The 26520-nt window shown below is 40.0% G+C and overlaps 1 protein-coding gene across 6 annotated transcripts; it reads right to left on the reverse strand.

The window, feature by feature from the left end:
* TAF12 (TATA-box binding protein associated factor 12) lies at positions 1-26520 on the reverse strand. Of its 6 annotated transcripts, none has more exons than XM_057707258.1 (7): positions 26406-26520; positions 22132-22199; positions 14241-14492; positions 12507-12584; positions 7606-7720; positions 1974-2062; positions 1-474 (listed from the first exon to the last, which is right to left on the reverse strand). In XM_057707258.1, the coding sequence occupies exons 2-7, from the start codon at positions 22150-22152 to the stop codon at positions 439-441; spliced, it is 591 nt and encodes a 196-aa protein (XP_057563241.1). In that variant the 5' UTR covers positions 22153-22199; positions 26406-26520; the 3' UTR covers positions 1-438. The 6 variants fall into 6 exon arrangements, with proteins under 6 accessions (XP_057563241.1, XP_057563249.1, XP_057563267.1 ...); XM_057707266.1 differs by lacking the exon at positions 26406-26520 and adding an exon at positions 25794-26330; XM_057707284.1 differs by lacking the exon at positions 22132-22199 and having other exon boundaries at positions 26406-26507.

The following is a 26520-nucleotide window of genomic DNA, read 5'->3' on the forward strand; positions in this document are numbered from 1 at the left end:
GATTAATAACTTCTTTATTCTGGAAAAGCAAATGAAAGTCATATTCATATAAACACTGACATTACAAAGTACAGGGAAAAGGGGGAGGGAGAAGGAAACAAAAACCTCTACTAATCCTGCTAATACTCTCTCACCAAACAAGACCATAATGCTTTGTCCCCTAGTCAATCACATATAATAAACCACAGATAAAATCTTCTCTGGAAGATACATTGCTCCTCTTTGAGACGGCAGGGAAAAGGGGCTGGCATTGGGGGTAGGAGGCTTTATTCTTTTGGCAGATCCTCTCAGTCATTATAGATATTGCTGCACTGTTAATAAAAAATATATGCTTCTCTGTAAAGCATTAAAAAAAAAAAATCCAAGGATGAGATGGCTGAGGTCTCAGCTCAAGTATCTCCAAATACATTGTTGTCCATTCCCTGACTTTTCCATGTGTTATTTCTTGGTTGTTTTCCGGATCAATGCCATTCTCTGAAAGGAGAGAGAAACAAGCAGTTACACAAGTTAGAGCCAGGAACTCTCCAGGACATTCACATGTGGCTACCAGGTAGCATGGTCTACGCCACAGGCTGCAGTCCTCAGGAACGTACAGGCATGGGGCAGCTCAGCAGACTCTTAACTCAACACAGTCTGTGGGGCCCTAAGAGATGTTTACGTAGGCCAGTGGACCTATTTCATTGACCAAAAGACCCAAACAGTCCTATGCTAGCAGAATGGCAAAAACAGTTAAAAGCAGAAGGTGACAGCTCCTGCCTTTTGGGGATTTAAGGGACAGGCCATCAAAACGTGTTTTCTAGGCTTACCCCCTCCCCCAGTCTCTTTCTCTGATGATGGAGAAAATAGGAAAAAGGCCTCTGTTTTGAGCCTGTTGCCAACACATAAAGGGAGCTGACGTCTTCCACTTGATAACCAACAATGAAGGAAGCAGACCCTAACAATTCCCACCATAACCCATCAGGGAAACATTCAGATCATGGGTTTCAAATCTTACTATTACCAGCCACTGGCCAAATTAATGACTTGCTTTGCTCACTCTTTTTGACTAAGAGATTGTTTCAACATTATGATATTGGTTGACGATAGATAGATAGATAGATAGATAGATAGATAGATAGATAGATAGGTAGATAGATAAGTAGGGCTGAAAAGTGGGTAATTTGAGAGCAGAGCCAAATTGACTGTCCACTGCCTGGAGGGACTCCCTTCTGAACAACACTGCAGTCCTTCGATTCAGGCTATTGGCGGTCTCCTTGTAAGGCTTCCTCTGAGTGCTTTGTAAACACATCCATTTCACAGATCCCAGGCTATGGAAAAGCAAGATACACTCAGCCAGAACCGCCTGATTGTGGCCATCAAACCTGGAAAAAGCCCACTTTTCAAATCAGAGTAGCCAGTTAAATTAAGACTTGTCAAATGGAGGCCAACACTGCTATGAGATTGACCACTGACAGGGACAGCTTGCTCCCCAGCAGAAGTGGAGACAGGTTCTCTTACTGATCCCTCAGTTCTGCAGTAAGAGGGACAGAGAACAAAAGTCAAGCTGGGGCAGAGGCCAGAATGCTTGGCAGAGCAGCCTGGGTGCTACCTCTGAGCACAAGCACAGCATACTTCTGCGTTCCCTAAACTGTCGTCTAGTCAGAGGGCCCTAGATGATGTTCAAATTGTCAACGATGAAGAAGATGTCATTAAAGAGATGTGAAGGGGGCGAGTTCCATCCATGTTAGAAGAACCTAGAATCAACAGCTTTAAGTGGCACCCATCAGAGTTGAGAGAAAAAACTGAGACCCTTTGTGGAAACAGTAAAGCACCTAGGAAAAATCTGGCTGACCTCCCATGCAGCCCTGCTGCCTCTTGTCCCTCTGACATTTGGCAGAAATGACAACTGCAGTGATGGCAGCTGTGGGCATTCTCTCTGAGACACAGCTCAAGGGATCAGCTGTGGCTGCCCTGGGACTCTGAAGGCTTCTCACCTGCTTGTGAGCTTCTGTGGTACAAGCTTTTTTGTAGGGTCGGATTTCTTCAGAGCCAAACCCTGGGATCCACATGTTCCACTGGCGTTCTGTAAGGAAGAAGCCCACAAAGAGATAAGGGGACCGGCAAGGCAGTGTCAGGGTGCAGTGTGACCCTCAGACAAAGGTCAGGGAGGACTAATCTGGGCAATCAACTGTATTAATTAACAGCAACTCTGCAGAGGGGCTCCATGGGACACAAATGGGGGAACCACATATGGTGCCTCACTATTTGACCTTCTTGCAAAGAAATGAGGTAAATGAGTCAAAACTTTAAGTGTGGAGCCCTAAGGTTTCCATGCAGCTCTTCAGGAAAGGAAAGTGATTTGCTTCTTCAATCACCTTAGCCCTGTGCTCAAGGTAACCTCTCTCAAACTGAAAGGAGGAGTAGAACAGAAAGGCACTCTTAGCAATCTGGAGTTAGGAGCCAAGCCCCAGCTCTGCTGCTTCAATGTGGAGCAATATGACCTTGGGTCTCAGATTCTTCACCTTTTATATGGTAGTAACAACAGAAATAACCACCTGATAGGGTAGCTGAGAGCCTTCAAGGGCATGATGCAATCCCAGAGCCTGGGACAGATGTAAATACAGAGATACAGTCACAGACACAGGTAGGTCCAGGCCACAGCTCCATGTCCTTGTACCACTGGGTATGACCATCCCTGTAAGGCTGTCACTACAAGTTACCAGAGGGCAGAGATTTAGTTACTCCACTTTTTCAGTTACTGGCATAGCTACATGGCTCCCTGAATCCACAACAGTGTACCGCACTTTACATCCAATATAAAAAAAAATTATACTCACACAAGATTATTTAGGGAATAAATCTCTACTCAAAAGGAGTTACATGGGGACTCCTTTATCATGCTCCCCTAAAGCACTGAAAACATTTGTTTTGCAAATTTGACTTGCCCCAGGCAGGCACTTATTTAAATCAAATTGAATATTAGTGTTTTTATAGTTATACGTTGGTCTAATGCATAGCAAATACTGTGTGAGTGAATGATTCATGGTTGTTTCTAGAATAATTTTATATACAGCTCTCTTCCAGTATTTCTTTGAAAATAAAAATGAAACTTTCTGCTAATAATAGTTGTTGTCAGTACTTGGAAGTGACACTAAGATTATCCTCTGGGAATTACACTTTATAGTCAACACAAAGTAAATCAGGATATGAATACGCAAAGTCACTTTAATGAGAGCAGCTACCAGGCATGAATGCAAACGTGTAAGTACGTGTAACTATATATTTAAATAAGTGTGTACAGTTGACCTTTGCACAAGGCAGAGGTCAGGGGTGCCAACCCTCCTTGCACTTGAAAATCCGTGTATAACTTACAGTCAGCCCTCCAACCACGCTGCTCCTCCATAAATGCAGCTCCTCCATATATGCAGATTCAACCAACTGTGGATCATGGAGTACCCGAGTATTTACTATTTGTTTTAATTAATTAATTAATTAATTAATTAATTGGCTGTGTTGCGTCTTTGTTGCTGTGTGTGGGCTTTCTCTAGTTGCGGTGAGCAGGGGCTACTCTTTGTTGTGGTACACAGGCTCCTTATTGCTGTGGCATCTCTTGCTGCGGAGCACAGGCTCTAGGCACGTGGGCTTCAGTAGCTGTGGCTCACAGGCTCTAAAGCACAGGCTCAATAGTTGCTCTGCGGCATGTGGGATCTTCCTGGAGCAGGGATCGAACTCGTGTCCCCTGCATTGGCAGGTGGATTCTTAACCACTGCGCCACCAGGGAAACCCAGTATTTACTGTTGAAAAAAAATCACCTATAAGTGGACCCCGTGCAGTTCAAACTCATGTTGTTCAAGGGTCAACTGTATTTATATTTTATACAGTATTAACAGAATAGCAACAGCAATCATTTGGTGAATATTGTGCAAAGCATTCTGTGTTCATTACCTCACTCAACTTTCACATTTATGAAGAAAGATCCAGTCTCAAAAATATACATATTGAATACACTGAAGATACATTCTTGCAAGGAAACACTATGGTGCATAATTGACTCAGTAATTCTGTACCATGAAAAGTAACCAAATGATCTTCATTTCCGACAAATCAAATGGGCCATATGTCAGGTGTAATCACAATATAAATATTTATGCATTATATAGCATTTATGGTAATATATATGGTAACATATATGTATGTGTAATATGTCTGTATCTATCTGTATTTGTATACACATGTTTATAACAGATTCTTATTAAAACATATTGTGGGGGCTTCCCTGATGGTCCAGCAGTTAAGAGTCTGTGCTCCCAATGCAGGGGGCCTCGGTTCTATCCCTGGTTAGGGAACTGATCCTACATGCCACAACTAAGAGCCTGCATGACGCAACTAAAGATCCCATGCGCAGCAACTAAGACCCAGCGCAGCCAAATAAATAAATTTTTTTAAAAAAAGAAATGTTATTAAATATATATATTATGTAATGCAAAATATATATATATATATGCATACTGAACACATATTCAAGTAAAATAGGTTAGGAGATACATAAGTTAATCAATTTAGTAACCCTGAACATTTTTATTCAATTAAACCTAAAGATAATGAACTAGTATGAATATATACTCTACAAATAAACATGTTTAATGCAAAAAAAAAGTAAAAGAAAAAGAAAAAAGAAATAAAGACCACGTTGGGACTTCCCTGGTGGCGCAGTGATTAAGACTCTGCCTGCCAATGTAGGGAACATGGGTTCTATCCCTGTTCCGGGAAGATTCCACGTGCTGCGGAGCAACTAGGCCCGTGCACCACAACTACTGAGCCTGCTCTGGAGCCCTTGAGCCACAACTATTGAGCCCATGTGCCACAACTACTAAAGCCCACACCTAGAGGCTGTGCTCTGCAACAAGAGAAGCTACTGCAATGAGAAGCCTGTGCACTGCAAAGAAGAGTAGCCCCCGCTCCTGAAACTAGAGAAAGCCCGTGCGCAGCAACGAAGACCCAACGCAGCCAATAAATACAAATAAATAAATACATAAATAAATAAATTTATGAAAAAAAAAAAAAAAAAGACCATGTCAATCAGAAGGGGAGGTTATTCAACTATGCAAGTATAGAAAATAGCCAGGTCAGAAACCAGCACTGGCAGTACCCACCCCAGCCTGCCTAGAAGAGAGCTGTCAAGAATTTACAGCCTTACTGGCAAGCTTATTCTTGCTGGGGCGGGGGGTGGGGAATGGGGGCGGGGTAGTGCGCAGCAGACCTAGACAGTTAACACCGGGTTCCCTAACTCCTCATGCTCTGATCCCATGCCTCCAAGCAACCTTCAGATTATGATTCAGGTTCCATTAGGCCCGCTACAGAGGCTATTTTGGGAATGCAGACTTTAGAGTATCCATGTCTGTGATAATTATTTCTTACCCTTAATGAAGAAACTGATATTGCAATTTTATTTTCAACAATTAAAATACAAAATATTTTTAAGACAGGAATATAATATGCTGTGGGATTTTTTTTTGGTATGGTAAAATATACATAAAATGTACCATTTTAACCATTTTTAAGTGTACAGTTCAGTGGCAGTAAGCACACTCACACAACCATTACCACTATCCATCTCTAAAACTTCTTCATCAGTCCAAACCAAAACTCTGTACACATTAAACAATAACACCCATTCCCCTATCCTCCTAGCCCCTGATAACCGCCATTCTACCTTCTGTCTCTTGTTTGTTTTTGTTTTTTAAATATTTATTTATTTATTTGGCTGCACCGGGTCTTAGTTGCAGCACACGGGATCTTTAGTTGTGGCATGTGGGATCTAGTTCCCTGACCAAGGATCAAACCAGGGTCCCCTGCATTGGGAGCTCAGTCTTAATTGCTGGACCACCAGGGAAGTCCCTGTTGTGGTGTTTTTAAAACATGTCTGTCATCAAGAAGTGGAGTCTGTATTCCCTCCCCTTGAACCTAGACAGGTCTTTGTGATTGCCTCAAAGAACAGAATTCAGCAGAAGTAAAGCTGTGTGACTTCTGAGACTGAGTTACCAAAGTCCATGCTGTTTCTGCCAAGTGGTTATGGGACACTCGTTCTGGGTGACCGTAGATGCCATGCTATCCAGAAGTCCAGCTATCCTGGGACTGCATATGAGGAGACCAGGCAGAGAAACCACAGAGACAGAGACAGAGAGAGACTTGTGGAGTCGCTGCTTTGTGAGTGTTCCAGGCCAGGCATTAGACATGGACATGATAAAGCTCTGTTATAGGTTAAACTGTGTCCTCCAAAAAGGTGTGTTGAAGTCCTAACCCCTAGCACCTCCGAATGTACTGGAAATAGGGTTGTTGCAGACATAAGTAGTTAAGATGAGGTCATACTGAAGAAAGGTAGGCCCTTAATCCAACATAACTGGTGTCCTGTGAGAAGAGACACAGACACACAGGGGAGAAGGCCACATGAAGACCAAGACACAGGCTGGAGTGATACAGCTACAAGCCAGAGAATGCCCAGGATTGCTGGCCACCAGCAGAAGCTAGGAAGCAGCAAGGGAGGATTCTGCAACAGAGGTACTGGTGAGAGCTTAGCCCTGCTCTTCTGGCTTCCAGAACTAAGAGAATAAATTTGTGTTGTTTTAAGCTATCTGGTTTGTGGTACTCTTATGGTAGCCCTAGGAGACTAATACACCTTCCATCAAAACAATCTCAGCCCCAGCCACCAGCTGACTTTAATCAATGGAAGATCCTTAGCAAAACTGCCCGGCTAAGACAAGTCTACCCCCGGGCCTATGAACAAAATGAGCAACTGTTACTGTTTTAAGCCATGTTTATTACACAATAATAGATAATTGGAATATCTGTCTCTGATATTAATACCAGCAATGTTAACCAGAAGTGTGTTATTTACTCCACCTCCACTACCAGTGCCTCCCCGAGCAGTATCTCCCTGACATTGGGAAAGAAGCCTTTCAGTCATGGGCTGATCTGCACTGAATCCCTTAATATCTTATGCCTCAATCCCTTGGCCTGACTGTCTTTGTAGTCACAGATTGTCGCCTTTCTTTTGATCACACTGCAACCAATGCAGACAGGGGAGCTGATTCATTTCTAAGTGATTTTGATTATCAGTGTTAGATGAGTATCTCCCAGAAAAACCCAAGCTCAAATGTAGTGTCTATTAAGCAGAAAAGCAGAATACAAAATTATATGTACATTACAGATATAATGTTCTCGGGAAAAATACGTCAATGAGATAAAAACTGAAAGGGAAATACCATTATTATGTATGGTAGAGATATACTAGCTACATTTACTAAACTCTTACTTTGTGCCCGTCTCTTTATAAACATAACCCATAATCCTCACAATGACCCTGTAAGGAGGGTGTTATGATCCTCATTTTAGGAATGAAGAAACCGGCTCTAAGAGAAAGTAAGTAGGAAGGATAAGGCAGTACACTTAGAAAGTGGCAAACCCAATTGCAGGGCTCATTCCCCCTACCATGGATGGATTTCTCTCTCCTGTTTAATGCTACTATTGAATGAATACATATATCCCAGAGCCCAGAAGTGATCCTGGCATGAAGGTTCCAGGAGGAGCAATAGTGTGGACACCTCAGGGACAAATGAGACCACATACCTAGATGCAGCTGGACATCTTTCACCTCCAGGGTGCTGGACTTGCGATGCCGAGCAAGCTGGCAGGCTGCTGTCACCACGCTCTCAATAAAATCATCAGCAATCTGCAGCAGCATCTGGGGAAAAAAAGTGGGGGAGAGTAACCATGACACTGGTAGGGTAGGCTCCTGTTGCTGGGACAACTGTATCTGCTTGAATCACATATTAAGTCAGGCTTTCTAATAGAAAGCCTGGAATCAGCATTTGAGTGAATGTGGGGAAGAGAAGTGCGGATGACAAGAGAAACACATGAACTCGTAAACCAGGCTGAGAGAAACTCACACCCTTCTGAGGATGTACTTTCTACCTAGCGGAGATCAACGAGCCCAACCCCTATCCCCTCCATATTTTCTTCTGAATTAGATAGGAAAATAAAAGTGAATCATTAAATCCTCACTCCCTCATATTCTCTCTTTTTTTGAGGGGGGGTGGTCTTTGTTGCTGTGTGTGGGCTTTTTTCTAGTTGTGGCAAGAGAGGGCTACTCTTTGTTGCAGTGCGCAGGCTTCTCAGTGCGGTGGCTTCTCTCGTTGCAGAGCACGGGCTCTAGGTGCTCAGGCTTCAGCAGTTGCAGCACTACGGGCTCAGCAGTTGTGGCATGAGGGCCCTAGAGCGCATGGGCTTCAGTAGTTGCAGTGCATAGGCTCAGTAGCTGTGGCACACGGGCTCAGTAATTGTGGCTCCTGGGCTCTAGAGCACAGGCTCAGTATTTGTGGTACACAGGCTTAGTATTTGTGGTACACAGGCTTAGTTGCTCTGTGGCATGTGGGATCTTCCTGGAGCAGGTATTGAACCTGTGTCCCCTGCATTGGTAGGCAAATTACCAACCACTACATCACCAGGGAAGTCCTCCCTTCATATTCTTTTAAAGCATTTTTATTTCCATTATCTCACCTAGTCCTTCTAATAATCCTGTGGAAAAAAATGGGGCATAGATTTTACCCTAATTCTACTGAGGAGGATGCTAAGATTCAGGGAGACTAACTTGTTCATGGCCATGTAACTGCTAAGCAGCAGAAGCAGGATTCAACCTCAAGGTTCTGAGTCTAAATCCTGGATTCTTTCCACTTCACTATCAATTATTCCTAGACTGTGTGAAAAGCAAAATCAGAATTCTGAAGTTAAAAATCTACTTTAAAAAAACTGAAATGTTGATCAATGAATACCTACCTCATGGCTTCCTCCGCTGACCAAAAAAATAAAATAAATAAAATTACAACCATAGTTATAAACATTCCTTATTCGGCTGGACCATCAATGCATTGTCATCTTTCCTATGGAACCAAATGGATACCAACTAAAAAAAAGATTTCTAATTAAACATGGCAGATCAATTCCAAAATGACCTCCTCTCCTTCCCTAAACCCATTAAAACAACAAGAAAGGGGGAAAAAAAGACATACAAATCCACAAGGACAACAAGAATAGGAGAGAAAAACTTAACAAACAAGAGATTCCAATAAACTTTTTAAAGTAACTTGTTAGTAAAGAGGTAACAAAGGAAGAGTAGGAACTGACCTAGCAGACAGAAGGTATAACACAAATGCCTATAGAGGGGACACCAATGAGAACTGAACTTATTTGCCTTCACAGCTCCTAAGAGATCCAGGATTTGGAGGTGCCATTAACCACAGAAGATTGGACCGAGGTATAGAACTATTGAATAAAAACTGGAGAGCATGTCTATATACAGAAGAGTCACCCAACCCCCACACTCCACAAGCAGACAAGTGACTTCTCCCCACACATAGCTGACCCAGAATACAGTAGGTTTACTCCCCAGAAAAACTGAATGGGAGTGGCTCTGGATGAGAGTACACCAGACCCAGCAGAGACAAGGGAAAGACACAGCCCCTTTCTCTTACCTTGCTTCCACAATGTTAGAAACTAGAGATAAACCCTCCACATACAAGACTAAAGGGTTAGGGTTATACTAAATGATTCCAGAGAAAAGACTTACAGATACTGACTAGGGAATCCCCCATTAAGAAGGCTGACTGTGGACAAACTCTTCTGAAGTGAAGCCAGTGTTATATGCTGGAGCCAGACTAGATGAGCTCACGAAGGCCAATTATATGTGTTTCTTCCCAATTCTGCATTCAGTGACAACATGTTGACAGCTTAAAACAGGGCATAGTGGGCATATTTACATCACAGAAATCAGGAAATGCTGAAAATCAGGGTCTTTTTCTCCACAGAGCTGGTTGTTAAACAACCAGTACATTACTGAGCGAAGACCATCAGACAATAAGTTCCGCTTCAAATCAGCGTTTTTAGTAGCTCATTCTTTAGGAATGGACAGCCAGGATCACCAGACATTTGAAGAAAGTCTCCAACACTTAAAATAAACAAATCAAAGAGGGAACAAAAAGGACCCAGCGGAAACAAAGACAATGCAGGGAAAAGAAGAAAATGTCAAACAATGTAATTAATATCCTCAGAGACAAAAATAAGAGAAAGATACTATAACCATAAAATAGAAACAGAATGGCGAATGGCTTAGGAAAAAAAAAAGCAATCAAGAAGAAAAAGTTCATGGAAATTAAAATTTTTCTTAAAAAAGAAAGTTAAAATTTACAAGACAAACTAAGGAAAATCTCCCCAGCCCGTAGAACTTAGAATTACAAAGAAATGAAAAATAGGAGAGAAAAGATCAAAAAACCTAACAGGATCAATGCAGAAGATCTAAAATCCAACCAACTGTCATTCCAGAAAGAAAGAACAAAAACAGATAAGAAATTATCAAGAAACTAAGAGTAAAAAAATGGAACCCTCATACACAGCTGACAGGAATGTAAAAGGATGGAACACTTTGTAAAAACAGGAAGTTCCTCAAAGGAAAAACAAAGAGTTACCATATGACTCAGCAATTCCAGTCCTAGGTATATATCCAAGAGAAATGAAAGTGTATGCTCACAGAAAAACTTGTACATGAATTAAAAAAAAAAGAAAGAAAAAATTTAAAAAATTTGTACATGAACCTTCATGGCAACATTATTCATAATAGCCAAAAAGTGGAAACAATCCAAATGCCCATTAACTGATGAATGGATAAACAAAATGTGGTATATCCATACAATGGACTGTTATTACTCAATCATAAACAGGAATGAAATACTGACACCTGCTACAACATGGATGAACTTTAAAAACATTACGCTAAGTGAAAGAGGCCAGTCACATAAGACCAAATATTATATGATTAATTTATTTGAAATGTCCAAAATAAGCAAATCTATAGAAACAGAAAGTAGATTTGTGGTTGCCTAGGGCTGTGGGGGTAGGGGAAATGGAGATTGAGTACTAATGTATATGGGTTTCTTTTTGGGGAGATGAAAATGTTCTAACATTGGGTTGATACCTGCACAACTCTGTGAATAAACTAAAAACCACTGAACTGTATATTTCAAATGGGTGAATCGTGTGGTACATGAATTTTATTTCAATAATGCTGCTACCTTAAAAAAAACCACACATACAATGAGGGCAAATATTTTCCCTCTGGTTAAAAAAAACAAACATAAAAATACAATGTTTGGGTAACCTGCATTTCCTTACTCTATCATTACACATACCTCAGAAAAGGCAAAAAACCCCCAAAATATACGAAATCGTCCTTGAATTGAGGCATGCAAGTCTCCAGAATAAAAGAAGCCTCCAAGAACCCAGCACAACAGATGAAAAAAAGACACAAGGTTTAGAACAGGAAAAAATTGAAACCCTAAAAGGATAGGGACCAGAACAGAATAAGATTTCTTAACAGGAGATTTTAGAAGACAATGGAGCAATGCCTTTACTACTGAAAGCAAAAACAATTGCCAAATAGTACTCTAAACCCAGCCAAGCTAAAAATTAAGCATAAGGTTAGAATGTAGATATTTTCAGACATTTACCTCTCATCCATCCTTTGGTAGGAAGTAACAAGAAAAGCTACTCTAACAAAAAAAGGGAGTAAAGTAAGAGGTTGTGGGCTCTAGGAAACAAGAGAACAAAAAACAGAAAAAGAGCAAAAGGAAGGACCGCGAGGGGTTTGTATAAGTGGCTTAAAATTAATCAGACTAAAAGAAGATGGAGGTTTCCGGGAATGAAATCTCCAGGAGGGGAAAAACCCAAATAAAGATTATTTTTCCCTTTGAAAAACAATGTTGATAGAGGTATAACACAGCTGATAGCAGAGGCAGAATAAAAAAGGCACAAAGAAAACTAAGTAAATAAAAATGGGTCAATTATCAACTTCAAGAAGATAAGTTGTACCAAAAAGGAAAGGTAATCACAGACATGACTTGGCTCAGTGGTGAACAATAATTAATTAAACAGCCAGAATAATGTAAACACTGATTTCTGAGTTATGTAAAAATTGTGACAAAACTATATTGGAAAAATGAAGGAAAGGAAAGCGTGTATGGCACATAGGTGAGTGGTTTAACAAATTCTCATCTACCATAATAGGAGGTTTACAACTATTATAAAATATAATTAATCCAAGAATATCTATTTAATCATATTACTTAGAAATATGGAGGAATGTCCTAGAAACAATTAAAATTGTTGAAAGTGACTCCTATGAGCATCAAACTATGCCCTTTTTGACAGGCAAAAATAGTAGTGCTATTAGGTATAAAGCGCTAGGCATTCTCCTAGGTGATCTGTGCAAGTTATTCCATGGGGTTCACAATAAACCTGTAGATAAATAATGTCATACGTTACCAACACAGGAGGAAGCCGAGTCTCAGAAAGCTTAACTGACTTACCTAGAGAGCCAAGTCTCAAATTCAGACTTGTCTGCCTCTAAAGTCTGGCTCTTAATGGCTATTCTATACTACTTCTCAGGGACACAGTCTCTGGGATATCCAGCCCCACCTTACCTCCTCCACATCTTCATCCAGTTGCTCATTAGGATCCACTTCTCTTACTAAGTCTTGTAACTTCTTCTTGGTCAATACCTAAAGTTAATTGGGAGAACATTTTTCAGCCAAGTATCAAAGAAACAAACACCTCATTACCCTATAATGAAAGACTATCAACCTGTTGGGTTTCGTTTTTACTTTCCAAAGAATTATCAGTCTGACCTACCTGCTGCTATTACTACGAGACTATAGTCTCAAGGCAGAGTAGCCCAGGGAAAGGCAGAAAGAGCAACATGGAAGAGAGGCCAACATCTGTCAGGTAGTTTTAGTAAATTCTACATTAATTTGTAATTTTCTGACCACCACAAGTTGTACAGTGCCTCTGCTGCCTTTGGATAAGCTCTTCTACCCTTCTTCCTACCTGCTTAGCTCACAGTGCTTCCTTTCTGATACTCTCCTAGCCTGCCCAGGTAAAAGCGACCACTTCCTCCTTTGGCCTCTACTGTGTACCCGTCTATCATTCTATACATTTATAAACTTGCCTGTTGCTGACTTAATAGGCTCCTCGAGGGCAGGGAACATGTGTTTATCTCTGTATAGCTAAATATTTGTATCACTATGTACAACTATGATCCCACTTTCATAAAGGAAATGTTATATAACATATATATGTCACTAAAGAAGGATCAAACACATACACTAAAATGCTAACCACAGTTATTTTTGGATGTTAGTAGAGTTATGGGTTATTAATTCTTTCTCCTTTTCTAGTTTCGTGATAAGCATGTATAACATTGGAAATAAGAAAGTAATTTTTAAAATAAATATTTGTTAATAATGTCTTAGCTCTATCCACTCTACCATTATTACTTAATACAAGCCTTTGCCACATATCTTAATTTACTGCAAAAGGCTTAGGCTTGGTCTTCCTCCCAGTCTCCCCACTTTCCTACCTTTCTTGTCCCTTTACTGTCAAGTTAATCCTCCTAAGACATACTACTTTTATTATGTTGCTTTTATACCTCATTAAATATTGCTAAAGTGCCAATGGAAACTGACTAAAAGTTCCAAAGGAAACTGACTGGCATAGGCCCAGTATGTTCTGCTGTAATCCTACCTATACAATTTTATCTCCTGCTCTTCTCCAAGTCCACACAAGCATGGGTTGGTCTCTGACTAGCTGCCCAACCCTTCCCATTCACCGTTGCTAGTCTCTCCCCCATTCTCTTGAACTGTTGTCTCCTCATCCTACTCTACCCAGCCTACAAGCCCCAAGTCAAGAGATTATACTTATTTCTTATGGCTCTGCAGGACAGAATCAGGATCATTGGTAGAAAGAGGGGGTCAGATGTTAGAATCACTGCAGAAAATTAATAACGACAGCAGCTAGATGAACTAGAAGGAGAAAAGACTGGAGGCAAGAGCACTTTTATTATAAGAATAATGAATTCATTAATTATTTAACTATTTTATTTAACAATTATATAGCATATATATTTATATATAAATATATGAAAACCTGTTATAGCCAAAACGTTGCATTAATGCATGCGTGTATGGATGTATATATACACACATGCATACACACACATAAATACTACAAAGTAAAAACTGATAAACGTACATGATATTTCAATAAAGAACTTGAGAAGTCTGAGAGGAAGAGGCAGCATCTGAGAAGGACATCTCTTAAAGTATTACCTCCAAAAAACAGATAGGAGGTGCCCACAGAGAACAAAAAGAGGATGATACCTGATTGTTTTCAGGGCTGAGACGCCCTCCCGTCCCAGGGGTGCCTGGGATCTTTACCACTGTAGTGCTGTTGGCCATGGAGCCTTGTGGAGGGGTGCTAGCTGGTTCCGGTTTTATTGATGAGAAATTGGAAAGGTTGATTAGGGCTGAGGGGCCAAACTGGTTCATAATCTGCCGCGCTTTGGACTTCAGCTCATAGAGCTTATCGAGATCTTGTTTCTTTTTGGAGCTATGAGGACCAAGGCCAATCAACTGCAGAAGAAAAACAAGAGAATTAGCGCTGGAAGGACATGAAATAAAGGCTGAGTTTTAAAAGTAAAATTCTGTGAGGTCTGTCAGACTTTGAAGGGTCTTCATTTGATACCTGCACACTGAAAATGAAGAATGTTCACTGCTCTCACCTGATATTTAGAAACCATCTCTTCTCTGAAAGCTAAATAAAATAGTCCACACGAGCAAAATAAGAAAAGAAAGCAAATGGAATGAGGAATCTTATGTACAAAAATAAGCTAGAATGAACAAGGCATTTATAAAGACTTTGTAAAAATAGAATACTTGGTTAAGTAGTACATGCATTATTTTCGAACATTAAATAATGCTAAACTCAAATCATGGCACAACCACATACTTGAAACCTAGTCACAAAACTTCGGAAAACAGATTAGTTCATTTTGGCATTTCAAAACATGCTTAAGTCTATGTCAGGGCCTAATAAACACAATTTTTAGCAATTGTTAAAAGTAAGTGTTTCACTGTCATCAAGGGCAAATTTTCTCTGAGTGTTAGCAATCTTTAAATACATGCAGAGTCCCTAGCCTGGAGTAGCCAAGACTTCCAAATTTTAGAGACATGAGGTTGACTCTGTGGATATCAGCTTTGGTGTCATCAAGATCAGAAGCACATTCGGGAAGTTCCGCCCACAGTGACCTCAAGGAGCTTACTTACAGCTATCTGAGTGTCTAGATCTTTAATTACATCAGCAACGGCTGTGAGCCCGGTGAAATGAGAGGCAGCCATTTTCAAAAGCTACCTGTAAATGAATAACTGGCGTCAAGCACCACCCTTGCCACAGAACCATTTCAGTTGCATGGCCTGCACATCTTCAACGACCAGGATCCAGGCAAACTGAATGTGGAGAAACATTTCCTTATTCCTACTGGGCACCAAGAAGAACATCTCCATCTCTTTCATATACAACTTTTTTTAAGAACTTTTATTGAGATACAGTTAACAAACAATAAACTGCATATATTTAGAGTGTACAATTTGGTATCCCAATCTCCCAGTTCATTCCCCCCCAACCCTCCCCGCTTTCCCCACTTGGTGTCCATATGTTTGTTCTCTACATCTGTGTCTCTATTTCCGCCTTGCAAACTGGTTGATTTGTACCATTTTTCTATAGTCCGCATATATGTGTTAATACACGGTATTTGTTTTTCTCCTTCTGACTCACTTCACTCTGTATGACAGTCTCCAGGTCCATCCATGTCTCTATAAATGTCCCAGTTTCATTGCTTTTTACAGCTGAGTAATATTTCATTGTATATATGTACCACCACATCTTTTTTATCCATTCACCTGTTGCTGGGCATTTAGGTTGCTTCCATGTCCTGGCTATTGTAAATAGTGCTGCAATGAACATTGGAGTGCATGTGTCTTTTTGAATTATGGTGTTCTCTGGGTATGTGCCCAGCAGTGGGATTGCTGGGTCATATATGGTAACTCTATTTTTAGTTTTGCAAGGAACCTCCATACTGTTCTCCATAGTGGCTGTTCATATACAACTTTTAAAATTAATTAATGATGACAATAGTAACATTAAGACTCTCTTCCAATAAAATTAATGTTTTATTGTTAGAGATAAACTAGCAGCATATGAAACACTTTATTGGCCAAAATTATGGAATTTGAGCAAGAATCATGGCAGTGTTTTCAGAACTCAATAAAGCTTAGCAACCTGAATGAGTATTTGTATCTTGCCCCTATTGCTGAGTTCCTCTCCAACAAATTGTCTAACTCTCTAATAGGAGAAATCATCTTCTCCTGGTTTACCCTTAATAAAAGCAACTGACTATGCACTGGTTAAATGATCAAGAGAAACCTGTTGGCCAAGAGCCAGCTGAGGGGGGCAGCACAGCATCAGGATTACCTTTTTAAAAAAACATATGTGGGGCTTCCCTGGTGGCGCAGTGGTTAAGAATCCTCCCGCCAATGCAGGGGACATGGGCTTGGGCCCTGCTCCAGGAAGATCCCACATGCCGCGGAGCAACTAAGCCCATGCACCACAACTACTGAGCCTGCGCTTTAGAGCCCGTGAGCCACAACTATTGAGCCCATGTGCTGCAACTACTGAAGCTCACGCACCTAGAGCCCGTGCTCCACAACAAAAGAAGCCATGGCAATGAGGAGCCCACGCACCACAAAGAAGAGGAGCCCCCGCTCACCACAACTAAAATAAAGCCCGCACACAGCAAAAAAGACCCAACACAGCCAATAAAATAAATTAATTAATTAAAAACAACAACAACAACAAAATATGTGGTCCTTGCCTCCTTTTCCCTTACCCACAAATGTTACCAATGCAAGAACTGAGAAAGGAAAAGACTGTTAACATGGTAATAGTTGTTCTAATGTTATAAAAGCAAACTATTTTCCCAGAGCAAGTTCTATGAAAAAGACTTTTTTTCTGTAGCAGAGATTTCTGAATAATGGGAATTTCTATATTAAGAACCTGGAGGTTTAAAAAAAGCTATCTACACAGGACTGTATATGAATAATCACATATCAAATTAGGAATTAATCTTAAGGAATAGCTCTGATGTCTACTGATAAAACAAATTGCCTTAATGAAATGTGGACTCTGTATAATGTAAGAAAAATCAAAGAAAGGCAAATTAAAACTACAATCAGATATAACTACACAACTATCAGAATAGCTAAAGTAAAAAATAGTGACAACACCAAATGCTGATGAGGATGCAGAGAAATTGGGTCACTCGCACACTGCTAGTGGGAATATAAATGGTACAGCCACTCTGTAAAACAGTTTGCAGTTTCTTAAAAAATCTAAGCATGTACTGTCACAGAGGAGCCTAAAAAGACATAAAGACTAAATGGAAAAACTAAAATCTGAATAAACTATGGACTTCAGTTAATAATAATGTATCAAACTTGGCTAATTAGCTATAACGAATATACTATACTAATGTAAGACGTTAATAATGGAGAAACTGGGTGCAGGGTATATGGGAACTCTGTACTATCTTCCCAATTTTTCTATAAATCTAAAACTGCTACCCCAGCGGGGCCTCCTAAATAAATAAAAAGATAGATTTTAAAAACTGCTCTAAGAGTTTATTTAAAAAGGAAAGAAGAACAAATCACAAATACACAAAACAACAGGAATGAATCTTAAAATATTTAGGTTAAAAAAAAAGCCAGTCTCAAAAGAATACATAATATATGATTCCATTTATACGAAAATTTAATATCTAATGATCTAAAAACAAATCTCTAGTGACAGATGGGGCAGAGATTGACTGCAAGTGGGGAAGGGTGGAAGTTTCTGAGGTGATATAAATGTTCTATATCTTAAGTGGGGGAAAGCTTACATAGCTGCTATATTTATCAAACTCACAAAACTATATGTTTACAATGTATACATTTTATTGTATGCAAATTATACCTCAATAAGGTGGATTTGGGGGGAAAAAAACCGTGCAACTACTGTATGACCCATCAACTGCAATCCTAGGCATTTATCCTAGAGAAATGAAAACTTATGTTTACACAAAAACCTGTACGTGAATGCTCATTGTAGCTTTATTCGCAATAATCAAAAACTGTAATCAATTCAGATGTCCTTTGATAGGTGAATCATTAAACAAATTGTGGTATATCCACACCATGGAATACTACTCAGCAAGAAAAAGAAATGAACTACTGATATGCACAACTTGGATGAACTTCCAGAGAATTAAGCTGAGCAAAAGCCAATTCAAAAAGAGTCCCCCCCCCCCCAAAAAAAGAGTCCATATTATATGATTCCACTTATATAACATTTTTGAAATGACAAAATTTTACAAACAGAGGACAGATTAGTGAAGTCGTCATGGGTTGGGTGGGAGGGAGGGAGATGTGGTTATAAAAGGGATTGCCTTTTATATGAGGGGCCCTTGTAATGGAATTGTTCAATATCTTGATAGTTATGATGGATAAATAAACCTATAAAAGTGATGAAATTGTATAGGACTTAGTACACATACACATATAAGCAAACAAGTGCACGTAAAACTGGAGAAATCTGAATAAGATTGTTGGGTTGTATCAATGTTGATATCATGCTTGTCATATTACACAACAGTTTTGAAAAATATTACCACTGGGGAAAACTGGTGGTGCAAAGTGTACAAGGGATCTCTGTATTATTTCTTGTAACTTCACATTAATCTACAATTATCTCAATTTTTTAAAATTGGAAAAACAATATTCTCAAGAGTAAATAATATCCTTCTAAAGATGACTTTCCAAAGCTCAGGAGCCTTAAAAGAAAAGACTAATATGTTCAATTACACAAAGATAAAAATGGCTGCATGGCAACAAACATAAACAAATTTAAAGGACAAAAGACAAAGTAGCAAAAATATATGTGAGGGGCTTCCCTGGTGGCACAGTGGTTAAGCATCCACCTGCCAATGTAGGGGACACGGGTTTGATCCCTGGGCCAGGAAGATCCCACATGTCGCAGGGCAACTAAGCCCGTGTGCCACAACTACTGAGCCCATGCGCCGAAACTACTGAATCCCGTGCACCTAGAGCCTGTACTCTGCAACAAAAGCCGCTACAATGAGAAACCCACACATTGCAACGAAGAGTAGACCCCGCTCGCCACAACTAGAGAAAGACTGTGCGCAGCAACAAAGATTCAACACAGCCATAAATAAATAAATAAATGAATAAATAAATTTATTAAAATATATATATGCTAGATATATCAGACAAAGGACTAATTTCTTTTTTTATGATATTTTTCTAGATTTTTCTCACTTCTGTGGTCCTTTTATTTTTTTTTTTAATTTCTTTTATTTATTGGCTGTGTTGGGTCTTCGTGGCTGCACATGGGCTAATTTCTTGTATATATAAAAAACAGGACTTCCTAGGTGGCGCAGTGGTAAAGAATCCGCCTGCCAATGCAGGGGACACGGGTTCGAGCCCTGCCCTGGGAAGATTCCACATGCCATGGAGCAACTAAGCCCGTGTGCCACAACTATAAAAAAAAAAAAAAAAAAAATAGCTACAAATCAGTAAGCACCAACTACCCAAAAGAAATACTGTGAAGAAATATGACAAAACAAAAAAAAGAAATTCAAATGGTTCTTAAAATAACGAAATGATTCTCATTTTCATTCATAATAAAAATGCAGATTAAAACTACAAGGTACTATTTATTCCCCATTTGGTAATGATGAAAAAGTTTTATAGGGACTTCCCTGGTGTTCCAGTCACTAAGACTCTGTGCTCCCAATACAGGGGGCCAAGTTTGATCCCTGGTCAGAAAACTAGATCCCACATGCCACAACTAAGAGTTTGCATGCCGCAACTAAAAGATCCCACATGCCGCAACTAAGACCCAGTACAGCCAAATAAATAAATAAATTTTAAAAAAAAGGAAAAGTTTTACACATACTGTGTTTGAAAATTTTACGGATAAATAATCACTTCACAAGTTGCTGGAGTAGGGGAATATAAATTAGAGGTCTCTATAATAAAGAGCTACTTAGCCGTATCTACCAAAATAAGAAAAGTATATATTGTTATGATCCTGTTCTATTTTTAGCAATTTATATTACAACTGAACTTGTATGTGAATGGAATACTATAAATACAAGGAATTTCAACCTAAATGTCCATCAAAAGTGATATAGTTAAATAAACTAGAATATAACTGTATAATGGAATACACTGAAAAAGAATAACTCATAAAAACATTATGCTAAGTGAAAGAAACCAGTCATAAAAGACTACATATTGTATGATTCCATTTATATGAAACAGAATAGACAAATCTACAGAGACAAAAAAGTAGATTAGTGGTTGCTAGGGCTGGGGAGTGGGGGAGAGGAATAGCGAATGATTTCTAATGTTTATGGAGTTTCTTTTAGGAGTGACAAAAATAAACTAGAATAGACTGTGGTGATGGTTGCACAACCCTGTAGGTACCAAAAAAAAACCCACTGGATTGTATACTTTAAATTGGTGAACTGTATGATATGTGAATGTCTCAATAAACCTGTTTCTGAAAAACGAGGAAGCTCGTGAAATGACCTTCAAGATACACTGTTCATTGAAAATTTCATACAATGGAATAGTACTCAGCAACAGAAAGGAAGAACTACTAATACACAGATACGCGGAATAGTGGGGATAGTTTATTACTTATTTAAAAAGACACATAATTATAAACGTTTAAACAATTCCTGGAAAGATACATAAACTGATAACAATGGTTGTCTTCAGGGGGATAGTGGAATGGTAGTATCTGGATGGCCCACGGGATGAAGGAGCCAGACTTCTCTTTCATTGTATACCCCAAATTCTGTAATATGTGCATAAGCAACCAATGAAAGAAATTAAAATAAACTACTATTTGGTTTGTTTCCACTGAAGAAATAGGTAATACTGACTCCTATTTTTAAATATAACAAAAAATATAACAAAAAATATAGCAGTAGCAGAAAAAATGAACCTTGACTTTTATCTCACACCTTATACAAAATATCAATAAATTCAAAACTAATCATAGGGGACTGCCCTGGTGGCACAGTGGTTAAGAATCTGCCTGCCAATGCAGGGGACACGGGTTCGATCCCTGCTCTAGAAAGATCCCACATGCCGAGGAGCAACTAAGCCCATGTGCCACAACTATTGAGCCTGCGCTCTACAGCCTGCGTGCCACAACTACTGAACCCGCGTGCTGCAACTACTAAAGCCCACACGCCTACAACCGGTGCTCCACAAGAGAAGCCACGGCACTGAGAAGCCCGTACACAGCAACAAAGAGTAGTCCCCACGCACCACAACTAGAGAAAGCCCCGTGCACAGCAACAAAGACACAACACAGCCAAAAATAAATAAATAAAATTGAAAAAGAGAGACAAATGACATCTTAAAGTAAATAAATAAATAAATAAATAAGATGGACAAGTGCTATAGAGGATATAGAGCAACTGAAACCCTCATACCTTTATGGTGTGACTGTAAAATGGTGCAATCTCTTTGGTAAATGGTTTGGCAGTTTATTATAAAATTAAATAGATACTTATCATATGACCCAGCAATCCACTCCTAGGTATTTACCCTAGAGAAATGAAAACTTATAGTCACAGAAAAATCAATATGCGAATGTTTATAGCAACATTATCCATAATTGCCAACAACTGAAAACAATCTTCCAACTGTTTATTTCAAAGAATAAACAAACTATGGATATACCCATACAATGGAATACTACTCAGCAACAGAAAGGAAGAACTACTAATACATGCAACATGGATAATCTCAAATGCATTAAGCTAAGTGAAAGAGGCAAGACTCCAAAGGCTACTTCCTGTATGAGTTCATTTATGTGATCCTCCGATAAAGGCAAAGCTATATGGATGGAGAACAGATCAGTGATTGCCAGGGGTTTGGGCTTGGGGAGGGTTTGACTGCAAAAGAGCAGCGTGACGGAAATTTGGAGGGTGGGGGAACTGTTAGGTAACTCAAGTGTTATGGTGCTTACATGACAGTATACACTTGTCACGACTCATAAAACTGTACCCTCAAAAAGGTCAATTTTATGGTGTGTACATTTAAAAAAAAATCACAACATGATCAAAATGGTCCAAATTACCTGTTTACTGACAACTTTCATCAGCCCAATTGTAGACGATGTTGGTCAAGCACAATGGAATGAAGTGACTGTAAATAACCAGAATTCCATTATGTAATGTACCATGGTTGCCTGTGGGCTACTCAAATTTCTAATTCTCATTTCCTTAGAATGACAAGAGGTAAGAATGTACCACTGAGTAATAACAGAGGCATTAACTGTGGGGCAGTTTGAGAGAACAATTATAATAGCGAACTCTTCACTAGCCCCTACTATGTGGAAATCATGTGGTACGGGATTCAAGAAATAAGTCAGGAAAGTCCACACCCCAGTGATCTACAGTAGAAAATACTTAATGGAGATTCCCTGGTGGCACAGTGGTTGGGACTCCACGCTCCCAATGCAGGGGGTCCGGATTCGATCCCTGGTTGGGGGAACTAGATCCCACATGCATCCTGCAACTAAGAGTTTGCATGCCACAACTAAGGAGCCCACCTGCCTCAACTAAGACCCGGGGCAACCAAATAAAAATAAATAAATATTAAAAAAAAAAAGAAAATACTTAATGATTTTATCAAACAAGACAGTCTGGTTGGGAGTTTGATTAAATAACCAAGACTGTCCTCCCTCCCCCCACTCACCACACTTAAACTGTAGTTGATAGGCTGAGGATAACAAATTCTAATTGCTTTTCCTTTTAACAACTTTCTACCTCAAACAGAAATCCAGTTGCAACTCTATTATTATTGTATTAAGAGGATCTGATTTTTTCAGAGTAGGAAAACAGAGGAGACCTTGCAGTAGAAGACTGGCCTTCCCTGGCCATCTGTTTCATTAACACTGGTTTTGTTTTTTCTGGCTGCTTGCACGGCTTGTGGGATCTCGGTTCCACAACCAGGGATTGAACACCAAATCCCAATCACTAAACCACCAGGGAACTCCCTGGATTGTCTTTAAAACCCTTTTACCTCTGAAATGTTTAGGAATTTATTATTTGAACAAATACTGGAGTAAAGGGGACTACCAGCCTGGTGGCATAAAAGCTCCATCACTACAGCGCATGACTTAATAATTTGGGTTTTCTATCTGGCTCTTTCTTTCCTCACTGGCTTCTAGATGTATCTAAACAAGCTCATGTTTCCCAGCCTAAATAAACCAAAAAGAATCAATTATACTGCAGCCTGTGAGACCTGAGAGCAACAGAAATGTGGAATTTTTTTCCACTAGTTTTTTTGACTAGTTTGATCCTGTTTAGGTAGTTTTGACTTAACAGAACAATACAGTAGTGGTCAAGAGAATGACTCTGGTGGCAGTGTCTGGGTTCAAGTACCAACTCTGTCACTTATTAGCTTTATGTCCTCAAGCAAGTTACCTAACCTCTTTATGCCTCAATTTCCTCATTTGAAAAATGGAGGTGTACTTCACGGGATTACTGTGACAATTCACTGAGTTTGTGTAACTAAAGCACTTATAAGAATGTGTGGCACACAGTAAGTACAATTAAAAATGTCTACTAGTATTTTATATATGCTCTCCTCTTAAATCTTAGTTATAAAAGTCAGTATATTAAACCTAAAAGGTTTTACCCATCCTGCTATGTATAGGTGGCATCCTATAACTATTCTTATTATTACAGACATTAAACAAAGAAAAGGGGGTTGAAAAAAAAAAGTAGTGGCAAACGGTCAGCAGGCTGATGACAGGCAGTGTGGCACAGGGAAGACCCAAGTCTATTGGGCTAGGCGCCATTCTAGTCCTGCCACTGAGTTATGTGAGCTGCCTTTGACCAGTTTCTACATCTATAATTAGAAGGACAAGGCAAATTCTAATGTCTTCTTCAGCTCTAACAATTAGTATAAGATTTAAAATTAAGTCCATATGTACAGATCTCAAAGTTTGTCTTCTGCCTCCAACACGCCCGTTTCACAGTGCAGGCTGTAAACGCTGCTGATGTACCTCCAAAGTACTTTGAGGTTTTTCACAAATACCATGGGTCAAAAGCAATATGTTCTATGTTCATACCTGCTTTAACACAATGATCTTCTGATCAGGTACTTAGAAATCCTATTCTAATAACTCAATCAATACCAGAGCCACAAATGAGTGAAATAAGCAGTACAATTTGCAAATGTAGATGAGGATGATTAACTCAAGAATAAGCTATCATTCGTTAAGCCACGGAGTATTTCGAAATGGTGGTATGGTCATGCTTTACCTCATAATTTGGTGTAAGTTTCGACCCCTTGCATTTAGTATAGGCAGTTGCAAACAGTATAGGCAAACCCATGTGGAACTGGTTTATTCCAATTTCCCCAATCATTCAGGTCATGTTACAATAATTGTAAAGTTAATACAATTTAGGTCCTTGTTCTTCAACTTGGTCTTTCTTGGCCACCTAAAATTAACATTAAATATCTCTTACTCCACTGTGAGGGAAAGTTCTATTCAGGTCCCATTTTTCTATCTTGAATATCTATGCTTCTTTAAAACACAGGAATTTAGTTCTCCTCAAATACCACACTACATAAATACCCTAAGTTACAGTACTTGATAGAAAAAGGAGTCTTAAGGAGGAGGGCGAGCTCTCGCTCCATGCTATGCTTTGTATGATTATTACCTCTATTTTCCTGAAGAGCAAACTGACACATGGCGAGGAATCCGCTTAGAAAAGCAGAAGAAAGTTTCAGTCAAACACATAACTGGGTTTGACTGGGGCTGGGCCAGCTAGTAACATGTGATTTCAAGCAAGGCACCTAACTCCCTGCACTGATTTTCTTACCTGTACAATGGGACTAACAATATGTAACTTGTGGGGTTGTAAATGATAACTGAATGATTTAATACTTGAAAAATGCTTATGATGATGTCTGGTTACTCTGAGTAAGTTTCAGTAAAAGAATGAAAGTGGTCCCAGTCTCTCCACCATCCTTATCTAAAAGCAGCCATTTCCACTAAATGCTTATGCTAAAAATAAAGGATACAATTTACTTACTTGCGACTTTCTAAATGACTTACTATATTGTTGAGGGGGAAGGGGCTTCATTTAAAGGTTTCCTAACTTGTGACATTCATTATATCAATGTCAATACAGTAACAAGACAAAATACTAGAATCTGTAAAAACCTCCCCCTTGAGCTTGAAGATAGAAGACTCTTAGAAACATGTTTTCAAGGAATATTAACTAAGCATCTCCTATGCAGAACAGGGTACTGTATCAAAATTATGATCTAATCTATCATTGCCTTACTGTAATCCTAAACCTTCTTTGGACTTTAGCCTCCTTACATGTAAACCACGAGTTTAAAAAAGATTATCTTTCCGGGTCCTTCCAACTCTGCCATCCTCTTTTTTGAGATGCAGAGACCTGTGCTCAATCAGAGTTGGGTGGAATGGGATTTAAAGCACTTAAAGTATATAACTGAGTTCAAACTGCTTCAACTTTACACCACTGCTTCGCCAAAACGAAGCAGAAAATGAAGATGCTTGCAAGTGGGCTTCCTAGATTAGACTGTATTCGACACAAGACAAGCCTGCCAAAAGCCAAGTAGGCAGCGCAAAGGAGGAGTCGTCTTCCCTGAATACATCCTTTATCACTCTCGGTTCAGAGAACACGAGGGGAAAAAAATGGATCACCATATTTTTTCCGAACTCTCTCCCTTTCCCTTGGAGGCTGATCTCCTCACCTCCATGTCAGGAGACTCTTATACTTTCTGCTTTTAGGAGCTCGTGTCCTCAAAGCCCTGTTCCCTCAGGTACTTCGGAGTCTCCAAGCCCCGATCCCGTCCCCACAGAAGCCCGTCTTCACTGCCCGCTCCTGTTCTTCCCAAACCCAAGTGTTCTCTTACTGCTCCTGCCTCTCAAGAACCTAAGTCTTCGCTGCCCTGTTTCCGAACCCTTAGAAGTCTGGGTCTTCACTGTCCCGCTTCTACCACTTAGCAACCTGAGTCCTCACAGCTCCGCTTTTACCTCTCAGAAGCCCGTGGCTTCACGCCCCATTCTCTTCCGACCCTCTCCTCTTAGGAGCGCGGGTCCTCACAAACCTGTCCCTCTCAGCCCGCTTCTCCTCGGATGCCGGATAACTCCGTCCCCTTCCCCTAAGTCCCGTCTGGAGCCCACGTCCCCACAGCCGCGTCTTCTCCGAGCCCCGATCCCTTCAGTCCCGTCCCAAGAGCCTGATTCCTAACACAGCCCCGTCTCCTCTACAACCTGGCTCTTCAAACACTGACCACTGTGGGTCTGGGTCCTGACTCCCTCCTCCCGCTGTTGTTCCTCAACTGCCAGGGCCCAAGACTCACAGGCAGCAGCGTCTATCTCCCCATGATATGCAGAGACTGCCCCAGTGAAGCGTTCGTCTCAGCAGCCGGTCCGACTGCTCGGCCCTCCCCGAGTACTTCCGGCACCGCTCCCCGC

The sequence above is a fragment of the Hippopotamus amphibius genome, chromosome 1 (genome assembly GCF_030028045.1).
Source record: "Hippopotamus amphibius kiboko isolate mHipAmp2 chromosome 1, mHipAmp2.hap2, whole genome shotgun sequence".
Lineage (NCBI taxonomy): Eukaryota > Metazoa > Chordata > Mammalia > Artiodactyla > Hippopotamidae > Hippopotamus > Hippopotamus amphibius.

Bases quoted from the DNA above. Each gene is read 5' to 3' on its own strand.
- TAF12 (XM_057707258.1), bottom strand. From the start codon at position 22,152: ATGAAAGTTGTCAGTAAACAG. The intron at 14,493-22,131 runs GTAATTTGGACC...TTTCTTCTGCAG, and splicing joins TGAAAGTTGTCAGTAAACAG to TTGATTGGCCTTGGTCCTCA. The intron at 12,585-14,240 runs GTATCATCCTCT...AATTAACTTTAG, and splicing joins TCAGCCCTGAAAACAATCAG to GTATTGACCAAGAAGAAGTT.